At 41.9% G+C, this 16,874-nt stretch overlaps 2 protein-coding genes and 1 non-coding gene across 3 annotated transcripts; all 3 read left to right on the top strand.

Moving 5' to 3' along the window:
- The first annotated feature begins 1,990 nt into the window (after positions 1-1,990).
- Positions 1,991-3,449, top strand: LOC105043366 (glutathione S-transferase U17). Its single transcript, XM_010920888.4, has 2 exons — positions 1,991-2,381; positions 2,859-3,449. Exons 1-2 carry the CDS (start codon positions 2,058-2,060, stop codon positions 3,234-3,236), a joined length of 702 nt encoding a protein of 233 aa, XP_010919190.1. The 5' UTR covers positions 1,991-2,057; the 3' UTR covers positions 3,237-3,449.
- A 974-nt stretch (positions 3,450-4,423) lies between these two features.
- Positions 4,424-4,545, top strand: LOC114914168 (U6atac minor spliceosomal RNA). Its single transcript, XR_003800788.2, has one exon. It is a non-coding gene; the product is annotated as a U6atac minor spliceosomal RNA (small nuclear RNA).
- A 10,282-nt stretch (positions 4,546-14,827) lies between these two features.
- Positions 14,828-16,300, top strand: LOC105043364 (glutathione S-transferase U17). The gene is made up of 2 exons (XM_073255857.1): positions 14,828-15,264; positions 15,764-16,300. The coding sequence occupies exons 1-2, from the start codon at positions 14,857-14,859 to the stop codon at positions 16,139-16,141; spliced, it is 786 nt and encodes a 261-aa protein (XP_073111958.1). The 5' UTR covers positions 14,828-14,856; the 3' UTR covers positions 16,142-16,300.
- The last annotated feature ends 574 nt before the right edge of the window (positions 16,301-16,874 follow it).

The raw sequence follows: 16,874 nt of genomic DNA, 5'->3' as shown, positions 1-16,874 counted from the left end.
CGGCGGCCCTTCTCTTCCGATCAACCCTCACGGCACTCTCTTTTGCCAAAAATCCTTCAAATCCCTTTAATTTCTTTGAAGTTTTGTTGTAAGATTCTAAGGGAGGAAAGGGGGGTCTTTATAGAGGAGGTTTCCTACCCTAGCCGGACTCCTCGAGTCTGATTTCGTCGGAAACGGAGAGGAAGAAAACTCCGATTAGGAGTCTTCCTCTTCCTTTTTTTTTTTTTTTAAATCTGGATTATTACAAGAAATCTGCACTGACCGGAGGTGACTCCGGCGGGGACCCTCCGACGGTCAAGTCAGGAAGGAGACTAGGCAACAGTAGACAAGAATCAAGGAACTCAACGAGAGAGGGTGAGAGTGAGGGCTAGAGAGGAGGAGGGATTCAAGGGTTTCGAAAAGACCTCCCAGCACTGTTGCCTTCCCCGATATATATAGTGGAGCGCGGTATGACGCCGTCATTAATGACGCAGACAATGGAAGAATTGTCAAATCGTCGAGGACTGTCAGAGCCATCGTGAGGTTGTCAAATCACCGTGGGGCTGTTAAATCACTAGGGTTGACCCATGCCTTAAGTGGGATAATGCCCCAAGGCGGCTGTGCCGCATGTCGGTGTCAGGACTGGTAGCCTCCAGCAGTCGTACGGCGTTTGGAGCAGCCGACCGACTATAGGTCAGCGGCTGGTTGAGGGGCGTCGGACGGAAGCCCGGGAACCCTCCGGCAGTCAGTCGGGCGCGTTGTGGGAGTCGGGCATCGGGCTCCATAGTTCGGCCGATCGAGAGCGAAGAAGGTCTGCCCGACCGACGTGTACTCGGTTGGTCGGTGACGGCAGCCGTCGATCGGCAGAGTCGGGCGCCGGTCATGTAGGCCCGACTGTGAGTCGGCGTGAGTGGAGTCGGTCGGTATACCCCAACATGTGGTTTCAGTGGCCTATGGTATTTATTCCTGAAAATTTTCATTCTTATACCTGTTAGTATCTTTTTTGTCCATCTAAAACTATATAATAGTTTTAAGAGAAAATTTTAGGAGCAATTTTTTTTTTATTAGGAGGCCTAATATCCATTTTTGTCAATCCCATATTCATAAAGTCACACCATCCCAGAGTATTGACTTCAATTGAAATCTGACTCGTCTCTTCCTCAAGTGATACTGAATGATACCATCCCAGAAAGTTGCTAGTTCCATCAACTAATATTTGTTTTCATTGGCAAGTGGTGCACTAGAGTCATGCATCATGCATATTAGCATGGCTTCAGAAGAACTGCATTGGACTCGTATATGCAGAGATCTTAGATCTTAAGAAAAGAAAGTTCTAGATCAAAAGCATCTGCCACGATGTCAGTGGCAAATTCTGACAAATAAAATAAAGATCGGTCAAAATTCAAACTTTTATCCCACAACACTTAAGCTCCAAGTTAGAAGCTCATACGTCCATATAATAGTATATATTCGAAATATGTAAAATAGCAGCAACACCATATGTAATTGCTGACGCTCATGCTTGATTCAGAACTAATAAAAACATTCGGATAAATGACCTGACGGCAGCAAGTGCGGCATCATACCATTCACCTACATGTCTTTGAGCGATCAGGATTCAATAGTATGAATTTGTGACAGCGATGAGATTCTCCTTGAGGATGGGGATTTTGCAGTCAGCTTTCAAAGGTTGCAGCCTGGGAACAACCATCTGCCCTCAGATCCGATTAACTGTTCTCCATTGGATGTTTCTTCCTTTCTGTAGTCTTCGGAAGTCTCTGTTTTTTTACTCTTCTTTTCCCATCTCCCCGTAACCTGCGTTCTCCTCCTCCTCCTCCTTGAGATCTGTAATTCTTCCTGCTCTTAATAAAAGCTGGGTGGCCACTACCTCCCATTTTCATCAATAAAAAAAGAGAAAAGGATAAGAATCTCCCACCAAAACCTAGCATCCCATCACGGGTGACGCACGTCTAAACCTATCCCCTCCTCCATATATACACACGTCTAAAGCAACATCTAACCCACACCTCCTATCAAATATTTTCCTTCATTCCTACTTTCGAGAGAATACTGAGAGAATGGCAGGAGATCAGGAATTGAAGTTGTTGGGGTTGTGGGGGAGCCCATTTGTGATGAGGGCGAGAATTGCTCTGAACCTCAAGGGGGTGGGCTACGAGTTCTTGGAGGAGGTGCTGGGAACTAAGAGCGAGCTCCTTCTCAAGTCCAACCCTGTGTACAAGAAGATCCCCGTCCTCATCCACAATGGCAAGCCCATCTGTGAGTCCATGATCATCGTCCAGTATATCGACGAAGTCTGGGCCACAGCGGGACCTTCCATCCTGCCCTCTGATCCCTATGACCGTGCCATTGCTCGCTTTTGGGCCGTCTACATCGATGACAAGGTTACCAATTCATTGAATTACTTCTCTGCCTTCCTAATACATCGTCCGGTATATCGCTTTTGGGTGGTTTTTAAGTTCCAGACCTAGATTTCACCTATATCTTGTTAGTATTATGTTTCTAGAGTTAAGTCACGAATAACGTTACTTGGTAGGTCTTGGTTGGGTTGTATCTAAGACAAATGGGTTAGGACACTGCTCTATATCTCTGTCAAGCTTGTCAGAATGGATACTGCTTTGTCAATGATCCCATGAAAGGTGGGCGTTGGTCTGGGACCGACCTTTGCAACCCCAGATTCCTAACTTTGGGTGTGTGTGTCTGATCTCACTCGGGCTTGGGTCTGGGCTTACTCCAAGCAACCTAACCATCTATGAACCAGATGAAAAGTTGCATGTACCCAATCAAAAGAAATTAACATGAATTCATTGTGCATATGACTCATGGGCGTCCTTTGTTCCTTTTTTTCCTTTCCTTCTCAGTTGTTCCCTTCTCTGCGGAAGATCGTACTAGCAAACGCTGATGACGAAGAGACAGCCGAAGCAGCAGATCAAGTAATTGCCGGACTCCAGTTGCTGGAAGAGGCTTTCGAGAAATTTTCCAAAGGCAAGGACTTCTTTGGCGGAGAAAGCGTTGGCTGCATAGACATTGCGTTGGGATGCTACGTGGGGTGGATCAAGGCAGCAGAAAAGATGGCCGGCGTCAAACTACTGGACAAGGAAAAGTTACCTCTCTTGATGGGATGGGCAGAACGTTTCTGCTCGGCCGATGCCGTGAAGGAGTTGATGCCAGAGGTCGACAAGCTGGTAGAGCTCGGCAAGGTGCTTCGAGCCAGGCTGAATGCTGCTGCCACCAAATGAAAGTATTCAGCTTCAAGAAGGCAGTTCTGGTGGCATAAACGCTCGTAGTTTGGATAAATGTTGGTAGAGATGATAATAAAAAGAGAACTAATAAGATGAACTAGAGTGCTCGTCTGAAATGTCTTTCTTGAGACGATAGTGTAAAATGTGTCATATAATGGTTTGAGACGATAGTGTGAAACGTCTTATATAATGCGTTTTTTTTTTTTTTTTTGGTAACATGTCTTATATAATGGTTTACTAGCATATAAACCATGCATTGCGCAGGATGTGATTTTTTTTTTTCTTTTTATTTTTCAAATTTATCCTAGTTTATTTTATCTATTTCGTTATATCTATTTATATATATTTTAAAAACAAGGAAACAAACTACACCATCCATGTCGCATTGATTATAAGCTCGTAGCTTTCTAAACCTCAATGCCAAAAGCCTAGTTTATTTCTGAAGCCCTAGAATTAACTCAAATTTCATTTACCTTCCTATGAATTTCCTAAAGTTCAACTTAATTCTACATAGCAAAAACCATTCGAGTGTAACATTACCTTAGGAAGAAGAGAAGAGAATCTCACTTCAGTCTTTCACTGCTCATGTTTTTCTCAACCCATCATCAAAGCACTCACTCGATCTTATTGTCTTACATCACACTAAATTATCTTTTCGACTCAGATCATTATACTTTCCAATAGATAGCTCTCTATACTGTTTAAAAATTGCAGATGCTCTACAAAAGAACCCCCACGTAGTAGTGCAGAACCTATCTATTGAGCTTTTACCAAATATCTTTCCGTTTGTATACTCCAAATTTAGATCCTTAAAATAATCCCATTCATCCTACAGTGCAGTTGCAATGGCCTTGAACATATCCTCGCTGTAATTGTTGCGGTGGCTGTCATTCATCCGTATGGTTATGTTTTCACAAAAAATTCCCTAAAGAAAAAAAGTCTCTGCTCAAACAAAATGACCTCTAAAATTCCAAAAAAATCCAAGGAAAGTCAAATAGTTAAAAATCCAATCTCTTGACCCCTTTAAATAATCAAGATCCAAAATATTTGCAACAGCTATCAAATAGCTATTTCCTCTTTTCACTGAAAAATAGAAAACCTATAGGTTTCTCCTTCAATATTTCAGATTTCAACAGGAAAAAAGACAAAGCTTATTTACCAACCAATATATTTTGAAGACAACCGTGTTCGTTGAAAGGAGAGACGGTTGGCATCTCCCCTGAGAGGGACAGGAACAGCCTTCGGGCTTTCCTGTTACACACGCGGTTAAGGCTATCCGCTGCGGCGGATCTTACCCAATTTATACTTGGATTAAGCCAGCACTCATACTATCTTCAAAACCTGACTTCCTGAATGCAGGTCTGGTGATCTTCGGTCTACATTCAAAATTTGAATCCCAGCCTACCTCCCAACGGTCGCAAACTGCCAAAGATTCAAAAACTAAATTCCTTTCCAGTGGAGACGCCCAGAACAGGAAAACAATAATCACAAACCCAGGAATTAAGGAAAAGAGCTCCAATGTCAGAAACCACATCATACCAGTCATGCATGTTTTTGCAAGAATACTAATTTGACACGGAACATATCACTTTCCCACACCACTCTGGGGTGCCAATACCTGCACAATCCGACCTTCCTCTCAAAATCTGGTACGCACCAATATCAACACAGGAACACTACCGGGAAAATGCAGTGCCAGGCTGAGATCCTAGAAAATAAAATCATTGGGATGAGTCGAACTCTTTTGGAGGCAGATATTCGGTTCATCAACTCGCTGACATCTGCTCAGATCATAGAAATGGGTAAGCAATGTGGGCTCCTATTCAACATCAATGAGCATTGCAATCCAGTTGAAATTAAAATTCAACAATGGAAGCTCAGCGCTGTGGGACAACAGCAGACCGAGTTCAGAAGGACGTCATCATATGAAGCTCCTTAGCAAGATCCAGAAGGGTAGAACAGTGACCGCCGGTGAAACGCATGTCGTTTTGGTCCCACTTATGCTTTATCGTCTACCTGTATTACGTCTAAGTTTTCCTTTTTACCGCAATGTGAGCCTTTTAGTGCTCCGTTTTTGGTTAGTCATAGTCTACCCAGCGTCAATGTATATGTAGCTCTCTCGTATGCAATATGTTACAACAGACACAAAATAGGGTATCCACAAACTCGCACAATCACACGTAATAGAGAAGAGAAAAAAAATAGATACAGAATTTATGTAGTTCGGCTGTAAAGTCTACGTCCATAGACAAGATACGAGAGAAAAAATTTCACTATAATGAAAAAAGAGATACAATCACTCAGAACTCTTCCAACCCTAATTCCGGTCTGATTTCCCAAACCTCTCACAAAAACTACCGAAATTGACAGAAAATACAATACACACACACACACACACACACACATATATATAATATATATATATATAATATATAATATATATATATATATATATATATGAGGGAGGGTTCACCTCACCTAGCTGTCACTTAAGGTTGAAGAAAAGATGGTTAGGGGCCATTTTTTTCATTATATATATATATATATATATATATATATATATATATAAACTTTATCCATATGACCTAACATATCACCATTTTTAGGTTGAGTAGTATGATTTTTAAAGACTTATCTGCCACTTGTTTGCTCCAGCTAGTCCATAGTCTTTGCAGTGTTGTGGGAATGAGAGGAATGTTCGCTTTTCATTCAATTGTTGCCAGACAATTCCCGCATATGAGCACCAAAGGAGAAAGTGATATATTGTTTCTTTTGTGTTGGTACATAGGGGATGTTGTGGATCACCACCTCGGCCTTCATCAATTTCATCCTCGATGCTAATGGACGATCTTGGAGATCAGATTTCAGTGAACATAAAACTATTTTTCGCCGACCTAAGGGCGTCAGGTATATGCTTTCGAACCAAAGCGAGCTGGTGGGGAATACATAATCGACAGCTCGGAGCTTAGCTTCATCCGAGGTAACTTCACCTCGGCCAGGGATAAGGTATTTTTAGGTTGGCCCAAGCCAACCTCCCATTGAAATATGTACCATACTCCATTGATGGAATTCACTCTCCTTTCGATTTCGAAATGTAATATCCAATCCTAAAAATCAAGCCCACCAAGTTTTGGCCCACCAAGCCAAAGAAAAAAAAAATCTAGAAGAAGACTCCCAACGGAGTCTTCTTCTTTCTCCCCTTGCCTGACTAGATCAAGGACTCCTAGGGTAAATAGAATCCTAAAAAAGGCTCTATAAAAATCTCTCTTTCCTCCTCAATGCTCAGCCATGGGAAGCACCAATTTTTCCTTCTCCTTCTCCTCGGATTCTACTAGTGAAGCCACAGACACCCTCTTCATGTTTGCCTCAAATTCTCATTGGAGATCTCATCGGAGTCGAAGGTAAGCCTCGGCCCTCCTTCTTCTCTTCCTTCCCCTCTTTTCAATGGCCTGGCGCATCCTCACCGGCCGTTGGGTTCATTAGAAAATTCACAAAAGAACAAGACCCTATTTTTGCTCTGTTCGGTCGAGCCATCTCCCTCTTTTTTCGATCACCAGCACTGCCGCCTATAGTGCCGCACCCCTAAATTTAGACCCTCACTTCTCTGCCTATCTTTCTCAAAGGTCACGGCCACTTGTGGTCGGCCAATGATCGGAGAAATTCAAGGAAAAGGGGGCAGTCTCTTATTTTTTTGATTTTTTAATTTTTTTGTTGGTCAAACCTCACCGTCGGCCATCTCTGGCTCCACCGCCATCGATCGCCATTGTCGGATCTCCAATCGTGCCACTGCATCTCGCAGAGCATGAGCCACCAAGTCCCTCCCTTATGTCCCTTTGTTCAGCCAGGAAAAGAAAGAAGAAAAGAAAAGAAGGGAAGAAAAGAAAAAGAAGAAAATGAAAAAAAAAAAAAAAAGAGAAGATTTTCTCTCTCCTCTCTCTCCCTCTCTCTAGAATTCTCTCTATTTTTCTCTCTCTAGAACTTTTCTCTCCCTAAGAAAGACCTATAGATTTAGTATCGAATCATTTTTTCTCCTTTAGGGATCCATGTTGACCTCAGTGAGATGACTTTGAATCGATTTAGTGTCCAGATGATCTATCGAATTGATCATCCAATCAATCACTTTTATTATTATTTAATTTTATTGAATATATAGAATGATAATTGATCATGATTTATATTTTAAATAGAATTACATAATATATTTAAGGAAGACTAAAGATTAAGGATGATCAAGGTAAGTAGATCTTACACTCCTCATTTATTTTTAAATCTCCATGATTTTCATACATATGACCTTTTATTGATGAAATCATATTTTTTATAAAATAAAAATTAGCATATGTAATATGAAAAGGCATGTTTTATTATGAGCATTGATTTCATAAATATCTTATGAAAATAGCATGGTTATGAAGTATAAATTTTATGATTTTCTATCTATGTATATGTATATTTTAAGAAAAAGATATAAAAATTTTAAAGATTCTCAGGTAGCTATGAACGAATCTCTTCAAAAAAATTGACATCCGAAGCTAGCATCCATATGAACACAAGCCCTGCCAGTAGGTATAAAGTTGGCATATAAAATATGAACTTATCGATTAAGATCACTCACCTTATTATGGGTATAAAATGACCATAGCAAGAATATTTGTGAGCAAAATTTAAAAATATGACATGGATACATGACAAGAATAATTTACGAAACATGTTTATGAAATGTTCATGATTTATACATACATGATGATTTATGACTTATTTTATTATATATTTTATGAAATATTTTATTTTATATTATCTATTATTTTTTAAATATTATATTATTATGAAAAATTTATGCTAGATCCAGTAAGAAAATACAGATTCTACTTACTGGACTAGCGTAGCTCATATTCTTTTTATTTTTTTTCTTGTACAGAGGAATTAGGACCGACAAAGAGAATTCAGGCTTGGAGATCTGCGAAGCAAGCTTGAAAATTTTGTAGTAAAAATTTAGTTTATTTTATGATCATGGATTTGTAGTTATTATGAATATTGAGACGGATTAATATTTGCTTTTGGATTTAGATGCTCTGAACTAGTTTTGGTTTAATTAAGAATTTGAATTGAATCTTTTTATTTCTTTTATTTATGATATATTTGTTATTATAATTAAGAAAATGAATATGGTTTATGTTATCAAGAGCTGCATCTTTTGATAGTATGGCCGTGTTATGTCCTAAATTTGAAGCGTGACACAAAATATCCTAATTAGGATGGATATCTTCGCAATCGGATCACGCCCAAATGAAAATAATTGTCGCTAGCTTAATCTACGTGCAATAATTGGAAACCAGCCAAGACTCTAAGATGTGTACGACTCTAATTTCTCCTCAATAAATAGAGGGGCATGGGGAGCCCAAGATAAGCTTTGGAAAATTTATTCTTTCCTTTTGTTCTCTACTTCCTAACTTGGGTGTTAGAGTATCCTTATCGAAAAACACCCTGGCTAAAACTTTTTGTAGTTCTTTGGAGTTAGCCTCTGCTCAACCTCATCACCTCGGCTGCTAGGATCGCCTCCAACCTCAGCGTGGGATTTTGGCAGCAACAGGGGACACGCGATTTCTATTTTTTTTTTTTTTACAAATCTTCTGCTGTTAAGATCCTGTTGTGGCATGCTAGCTAGCTAAAAACCTTAATCTTTTTCAGGACCAACATTATTCGAAGCTTCCTATTTCGAATCGAGAAAGATTTTGTTGAGGTCTGTTTCCATTCCACCTTGCCTTCCTCTGTGATTGTTAGTATCGTAGCAATCTATATATTTTTCAGCTCCTCTCTTCCTCAGTTTTTAGGTGCCAACCAGTTTCTTGTTTTGAGCTAAGGAAATCAGCCACCAAGGGTGCATTTGGTTAGCCATTAAAAAAATATATATATTTTTTTATTTTTTAATTTTTAAAATATAAAAATTAAAAAATAATATTTGGAAACATCATGAAAAGTAAAAAATTAAAATAAAAAATTAAAATAATTACTTTATATGCAAAGCAAAATTTTTTTGCTTTTCAAAACTTGCTTTTTTACTTTTTTTGCTTTCCAACATCTAAAACGTCAAATCAAAAAGTAAAGAGTCCGAATCCTACTCCTTCATCGAACTCTTCACCTCCCCATCCCCTTTTCCCTCCCTTTTCAAACCCTTCTCTCTCGTCAAACTCTTCATTTGACATCTCCAAATATTGCCTTTTGCTTTATAGCAATGTAGTTATCAAATATACTTTTTGCTTTTTTATTTTTATTCAATAAAAAAATTAAAAATATTAAAAATATTTTTTAAAAATTAAAAATTAAAAAGTGTAACCAAACGCACCTTAAGATGTTCGGTCTTTTTGCTCATGAAACATTATTGGAAGTAAATTATTCAGTGGATCTTTGCTTGCTTGGCAGTCAGAAAGGAAAGAGATATTCTTTCCATTTTAGATCTTGAAACGTATACCGTCAAACAGCCATCCTCTGACTGGTATAATGCTTTTCCATGCTTGTGAATCTAATTTGAGGCTTTGTCCAATGATCGACTTGGTGTGGTCCTTGTAAAATGTAGTCTTCTGATTGTTTCCCTCCAAGGCATTTGATTTTTGTTGAAGTATCGCCAAAACCATTTCAATGGTAGGCATTTGTTGAATGTTCTTAGTTTTACCGCTCTCGAGCCTCTAAAGCTCTTTGGCCTAAAGAGCTTGTCCTAGCTTGCTAAGTAGTGGATCCCATGCACCTTTCAACTCTCTCACTGTTGGGTGGAACTGTCTGGTCAGGACACCATCTCTTAAGATATTTTCGATACTGCAGATGTAGCAGGAAGAAAAAGAAATAAAACAGAAAGCAATCAAAATACGTAGATCAGGCAAAAAGAGCTCACCTCCATAGCGCATGCAAACTTCACTATGAGAAAAGAAATATTACAATAGAGATCTCACTCTAAGCCCTCGTACACTCAATTTTTTCCCACAGAAAGTTCTCCCTCACAAAAGCTCTCTCTAGCAAAACCTCCTGAATCCCTGAAGTGATCGTTGTTTGCTGTCCAATAGCCCTACTCCTTCTTCTCTCTCTCTTCACGGGATTCTATTTTTTGGTTTTCGTATGAAGCAGTCCGTGCGTTCACGAAAAAACTGAGCCACCCCGTGAGACCACAGGCCACCACACACCTCTCTGTTGGGCATCAAGGCCTTTTAAAGGCCTTAAACCCGTGTTAGATTAGTTTAGGACTCCTAATCAAGCTCAAAATAAGTCTCGGACAGTCGGATTAACACCGCAAGCCTCCCAGAACCATTCGATCGTGATCGATCTATGGAATAGTATCGTAGACCACGAGAAACGCATGTGAAACATCCATGCAGTCCACACGCCCGCCTGTGGACCACCCGATCCATGCTACAATGGGCTGAACCCATGCTCGTGCATGCGCGTGGGCCTGGGCCGACCCACAAGCCCGCGCGCCTGCGCTTGGGATGCACCCTGCATGCCCGAGCTTGGGCTGGCCCTGCACCCGGGCCTGGGCCAGCCCGCATGCTGGGTCGCACCCGGCCCGCACGCTGGACTGTGCCCCACCGCATGCAGTCGCACCGCCGCTGCTCCGTCGGTCCACCACCAGCGGTCTTCTACTGCTTTGGGTTCTGTGCTAACTTTTCTCGTGCATTTCTTCTTCGTTCGAGCTTCGTTTGAGATGACCTTGATTTATTAGACTCCATTTTTTATCGCAAACCTCACTGTGGATCAATGTGGATCGAATCTCGAAGTATCAAATCTTAACAATCTCCACCTCGACTCGATATTCGATCTCCTCCTGACTCGAGAGTTTCTGGATCTCTTCGCCTCATGCCCTAGGACAATCATCTGCTCATCATGGATGGACAAACATGGAAGTCGAGCCAGGCCGCTCAATTTCATCTCCATCGTATGCTGTGCTCCTCCTGACCTGAGGCCTGCTCGGGACATCATCCTGCGATAATTAGAATCTCACCTTGTAACGTCGCTTTTCCTCCTCTCAGTCTCCTGTCTCGTGCCCGATCCACCTCCACCTGGAGCTCCACCTCATTTGGGCTCTCCTGACTTCTGAAGCTCCACTTTGCACTGGGCTCCCTGTCAGATAATGTCTTCTCTTCTCCTTCTTCTCTTCTAGTACAATTCTATTTCTGCATAGCACCTTCAAGATTTTCCCTAGCTACCATCCTATAGCCTCTCGAATCCAGTCTACTCAGTGAGATAAGATTCTGCCTGAAATCGGATGTGTATCGATTCTCCCCAATCTCTTACTACACCATCATGTGTCCTCCAGCTGACTGTCCCGATGCCTCGGATCGCACAGCTCGATCCATTCGGCAGATAAACAGCACCCTCACTGTTCTCCAAGGAGTCAAACTGCTTCTCTCTGCAACATACATGATGGGTACATATAGAATTTAATATCTACTGCTGGAAAGATATAGATACCTCATCAGATATCTCCAAAACATCTTCCTCTAAATCACTACTGACCGTCACCACAGCAGCCATCATCTGATCTTTGAGTTGAGAGCAATCTCTAGCTAGATGCTCCAACTCGTCACATCAGTAACATCTGATTTTGCTCAAGTCCCTCCTGGATTGGACCGCCCTTGTCGCGATCTTCTGTCACTTCGTCTATCGCCTCCTGCTCCTCCAGAAGTCACCAAAGCTGAGCTACCACCACCTGAGCTCGAAGCTGGATTCTCCTTCCTGAAAATCTCGTTCGGAGTATCACCGTGGTGATTTCGTCCATCTTATGGTGCTCTTCCTTATTAGAAGAGCAGTCACCAAGGACTCATACAAGGGAGAAGCGACGCTAGCAAAATCAGCATCCTGGTCTTCTCCTCACATTCTCACTAACGCTGAGGAAGTCGGTGAGAATCTTCTGGAAGTGGCTGAGATGTTCCTACATGCTCTGTCCCTCAGCCATCCGCAGCTGGTAAAACACCTCCAGAGGAAAAGAGTGTTGGTGAGAGACTTCGCCATGTACAACTCCTCATGCTTCAACCACAACACCATCAAGAAGTCTCGCTAAGCACATGGATCACCACCTCATCCGCTAGGTACATGCGGATGGTACTCACCATCTGCATCTGTAGCCATTTTCAATCCCGCACCTCTATGGTGATCGATTTTTTCTCGCATAAGAGAGCATCGATCAACCCTTGTTAGATGAGCACATCCTTCACCCTTGCCTACCACAAGGAGAAATTGCTCTTTCCATCAAACTAGTTGATCTCTATGTTGATTGATCCTGTCTTCTCCATCTTCAGTCTTGCTCACCACCGCTGCAATCTGCGTCTTTGTACCACCTCGCTCTAATACCACTTGTTGGGTGGAACTGTCTGGCCAGGACACCACCTCCCAAGACCTTTTCGGTACTGCACGATGCAGAAAGAAGAAAGAAGAAAAAAATAAAAAATAATCAAATACGTGGATCAGCCAAAAAGGGCTCGCCTCCACGGGGCATGCAAATTTTACTATGAGAAAAGAAATATTACAAGAGAGATCTCACTCTCAACCCTCGCACACCCAATTTCTCCCTCACAAAAAATTCTCCCTAAAAAGCTCTCTCTAGGAAGACCTCCTGAACCCCTAAAGTGACCGCTGTCCGCTGTCTAGGAACCCTGCTCCTTCTCTCAGTATCTCAACATGTCTTCTCTTGACGGGATTCTATTCTTTGATTTTCGTGCAAAGCAGTCCACATGTTCACGAAAAAACTGAGCCACCTCGTGAGACCACATGCCACCACACACCTCTCTGTTGGGCATCAAAGCTTTTTAAAGGCCTTAAACCTGTGTTAGATTAGGTTTAAAACTCCTAATCAAGCTCAAAATAAGTCCGGACCGTCGGATCAACACCGCAAGCCTTCCAGAGCCATCCGATCACGATCATCCATAGAATAATACTGTGGACATGAGAAATGCATGAGAAATACCCACGCGGTCCACTGCTCACCCGTGGACGGGCTACAACGGGCTGAACCCGTGCTTGCATGTGCGCGTGGGCTTGGGCCAACCCCCACACCCCCGCGTGCCCGGGCCACGCCCTGCGTGCCCGGCCTGGGCAGCCCGCGCACTCGGGCCTGGACCGGCATGCGTACTGGGTCGTGCTCGGCCCGCGCGCTGCCGCACACTGGGCCGCACCCCGTCGCTACTCCACCGGCCCGTCGCCGGCGGTCCTCCACCGCTTTGGATTCGTGTTGACTTCTCTCGCACGTATCTTCTTCGTCCGAGTTCCGTTTGAGGTGATTTTAGTCTTGTTGAACTCCATTTTTCATCGTAAACCTCGTTGTGAGCTCAATATGTATCGAATCTCAAGGCATCAAATCCTAACATTCATCAGAGAATTTTCCCTCTCTCCTCTATTTTTTTTTTTTGGGTAACATTTTCCTCTATCTTTTGATAATATGTAATGGGAAAAGGAGTGAAAACATCCACAGGTATAGCTTTGAGGATGAAATTTGTAAGAGCTAGCTGACCAGCTTCCATGATGCGAGTTTCCTATCAATCTTTTGCTGTACAAATTGCCAGTCCTTTGCTTGATATTTTTGTGCTGTAAAGAGAATCCTAGGTACCTCATCGGGAAGTCGGCAATTTTTTGCAACCCATTATATCTGCATATCATTTGCAAACTTCTCTGGGTAGTCCAATGCCAATTATGGAGCTTTCGTCAAAGTTTATTTTTAAACTTAAAAGGAGTTCAAATGAATAGAGGAGGAATTTTAAGTTTGAGACTTGACGTGCTGAAATTAATGATTTTCTTGGATAAGAAATCCATTAGGTACAGCTCGGAGAGGAAGAAGGAAAGTATATCATGTTCAATCATATGTTAAAGCCACCTAATTCCAATAACTCAATGGCCGAGTCCTCCAGCTAAGCATGTTCTCCTGTTCTTCCGGTGCGGTTTGGTTTCCTATTTCTTCCATTTGACTTACATGTGCAGAGATCTTAGATCCTAAAAAAAGAAAGTTCTACATCAATGCATTTGCCACGATGTCAGTCGCTAATTCTGACCAATAAAATAAAGATCGGTCAAAATTCAAACTTTGAACCCACAACTTAAGCTCCAAGCTAGAGGCGCATGCGTCCATATATATAAAATATTATATATTTGAAATATGTAAAATAGCAGCCACAGCATATGTCATTGCTGACGCTCATGCTTGATTCAGAACTAATAAAAACCTTAGGATAACTGATCTGACGGCAGCAAGTACGGCATCATAAATTGATCTACATGTCTTTCAGCGATCAGGATTCAATGGTATGAATTTGTGACAGCGATAAGAGTCTCGTCGGGGATGGGGATTTTGCAGTCAGCTTTCACAGGTGGCAGCCTGGGAACAACCATCTGCCCTTAGATCTTTGATGTGATCCGATTAACTGTTCTCCAGTGGATGTTTCTTCCTTTCTGCAGTCTTCTGAAGACTCTGTTCTTTCTTCCTGCTCTTGATAAAAGCTAGGTGGCCACCACCTCTCATTTTCATAAAAAAAAAATAAAAAGAAAAGAAAAGAAAAGAAAAGTATGAGAGTCTCTCACCACAACTCAAAAGAGTATCCTGTCACGGGTAACGCATGTCTAAGCCTAACCCCCTCCTCTATATATGCTCACGTCTAAAGCAACATCTGACCCACGCCTCCCATCAAATATTTTCCTTCATTCCAACTTTCGAGAGAATACTGAAAGAATGGCAGGAGATCTGGAATTGAAGTTGTTGGGGTCGTGGGCGAGCCCATTTGTGATGAGGGCAAGAATTGCTCTAAACCTCAAGGGGGTGGGGTACGAGCTCTTGAAGGAGGTATCGGGGACTAAAAGCGAGCTCCTCCTCAAGTCCAACCCTGTCTACAAGAAGATCCCTGTCCTCATCCACCACGGCAAGCCCATCTGTGAATCCATGATCATCGTTCAGTATATCGACGAGGTCTGGGCCGCAGCGGGACCTTCCATCCTGCCATCTGATCCCTATGAACGTGCCATTGCTCGCTTTTGGATCGTCTACATAGATGACAAGGTACATCGATTCATTGAATTACTTCTCTGCCTTTCTTATACATCGTTCAGTGTATCGCTTTTGGGCGGTTTTTATGTTCCAGAACTAAATTTCTATTATTTCTTGGTATTATGTCGAGAGTCGAAGTCACGAATGACATAACTTGTGCATCGAAAAACGAATGACATTACTTGGTAGGTCTTGATTGGTTTGTATCTAAGGCAAATAGGTGAGGACACTTTTATCAGTCATCCCATGGAAGGTGGGCGTTGGTATGGTATCGAAGTTTGCAACCCCGGATTCCTAAAGTTGGGTGTGTCTGATCTAACTCGGGCTTGGATCCCGGTTACGCATCCCAATTGCAGCTGATTTTTACTGGGCTCACTCCAAGCAACCTAACCATCTATATATGAACCAGATGAAAAGTTGCATTTACCCAATCAAAAGAAACAAACTTGAATTCACTGTGCATATGACTCGAGCGTTTGTTTGCTCTGTTTTTTTGTCCCTTCCTTCTCAGTGGTTCCCTCCTCTGCGGAAGATGATAGTAGCAAAGGCTGACAATGAAGAGACGGCCGAAGCAGCAGAGCAAGGGATTGCCGGACTCCAGTTGTTGGAAGAGGCTTTCGAGAAATGCTCCAAAGGCAAGGACTTCTTTGGCGGGGAAAGTGTTGGCTACTTAGACATTGCGTTGGGGTGCTACTTGGCGTGGCTCAAGGCGGTGGAAAAGATGCACGGCGTCAAACTATTAGACAAGGAAAAGATACCTCTTTTGGTGGGATGGGCAGAACGTTTCTGCTCGGCCGATGCCGTGAAGGAGTTGATGCCGGAGGTCGACGAGCTGGTAGAGTTCGCCAAGATGCTTCGAGCCAGGCTGAATGCTGCTGCCACCAGCTAAAAGTATTCCACTTCAAGAAGGCGGTTTGGTGGCATAAACGCTCGTAGTTTGGATAAATGTTGGTGGGAATGATAAGATAATAAGATGAAGCCGAGTGTTTCACAGTTTTGTTTGAAATGCCTTTCTTGATAAAATAGTGTAAATGTTTGGTTTTTTAAAGTCGTGCATTTTGCAAGCTTTGTTGGCAGCGTTTGAAATTGGTGCTACGTAGATTTCCTTCCCTTTCTAGTTCTCTGGTATTGGATGAACATAACGCAATGGAGTAGTTTCGGTGTGCAATTCTAAAGTCCAATGGCATACATGAGAGCGTACAAATGATCAGCGATGGCAATGGATTGGATATAAATCAGATTCCTCAATATCTATTTCCATTCTACAATTAAAAATTTTATATTCATACATATCCATCTCGAATCAGATCGGGTTAGATCAAGTAAAGGTACGGAACAGATCGGATTGGATAGATAAAAAAGATTGGATTGGTTGGATCGAATAATGAATTTATTATATAAATATTATAAAATAATTATAATTTTGAAAGAAAAAATTATATTAAAATTATATTGGGTCGGATTTAAAGCAAAGCATATCATTGGCATATTCGAGCTGAACCTGCTTTAGATAATTCTTCTAAGATCCATATCTGTTTAGGGTTGGAATCGGATAGGATAAAATTAAGTTGGATCGAGTTGGATAAAATCAGCCCCAAACTTGATTTAGAATTAACAAAGAC

This window comes from Elaeis guineensis, chromosome 4, assembly GCF_000442705.2.
Source record: "Elaeis guineensis isolate ETL-2024a chromosome 4, EG11, whole genome shotgun sequence".
In the NCBI taxonomy this organism is placed as follows: domain Eukaryota; kingdom Viridiplantae; phylum Streptophyta; class Magnoliopsida; order Arecales; family Arecaceae; genus Elaeis; species Elaeis guineensis.
This window is presented reverse-complemented; position numbering and strand designations above follow the sequence as displayed.

Excerpts from the sequence above, each read along its gene's own strand:
- LOC105043366 (XM_010920888.4), top strand. The coding sequence starts at position 2,058 with ATGGCAGGAGATCAGGAATTGAAGTTGTTGGGGTTGTGGGGGAGCCCA. Across the intron at positions 2,382-2,858 it reads CCGTCTACATCGATGACAAG|TTGTTCCCTTCTCTGCGGAA; the intron begins GTTACCAATTCA and ends TTTCCTTCTCAG.
- LOC105043364 (XM_073255857.1), top strand. The coding sequence starts at position 14,857 with ATGCTCACGTCTAAAGCAACATCTGACCCACGCCTCCCATCAAATATT. Across the intron at positions 15,265-15,763 it reads TCGTCTACATAGATGACAAG|TGGTTCCCTCCTCTGCGGAA; the intron begins GTACATCGATTC and ends CTTCCTTCTCAG.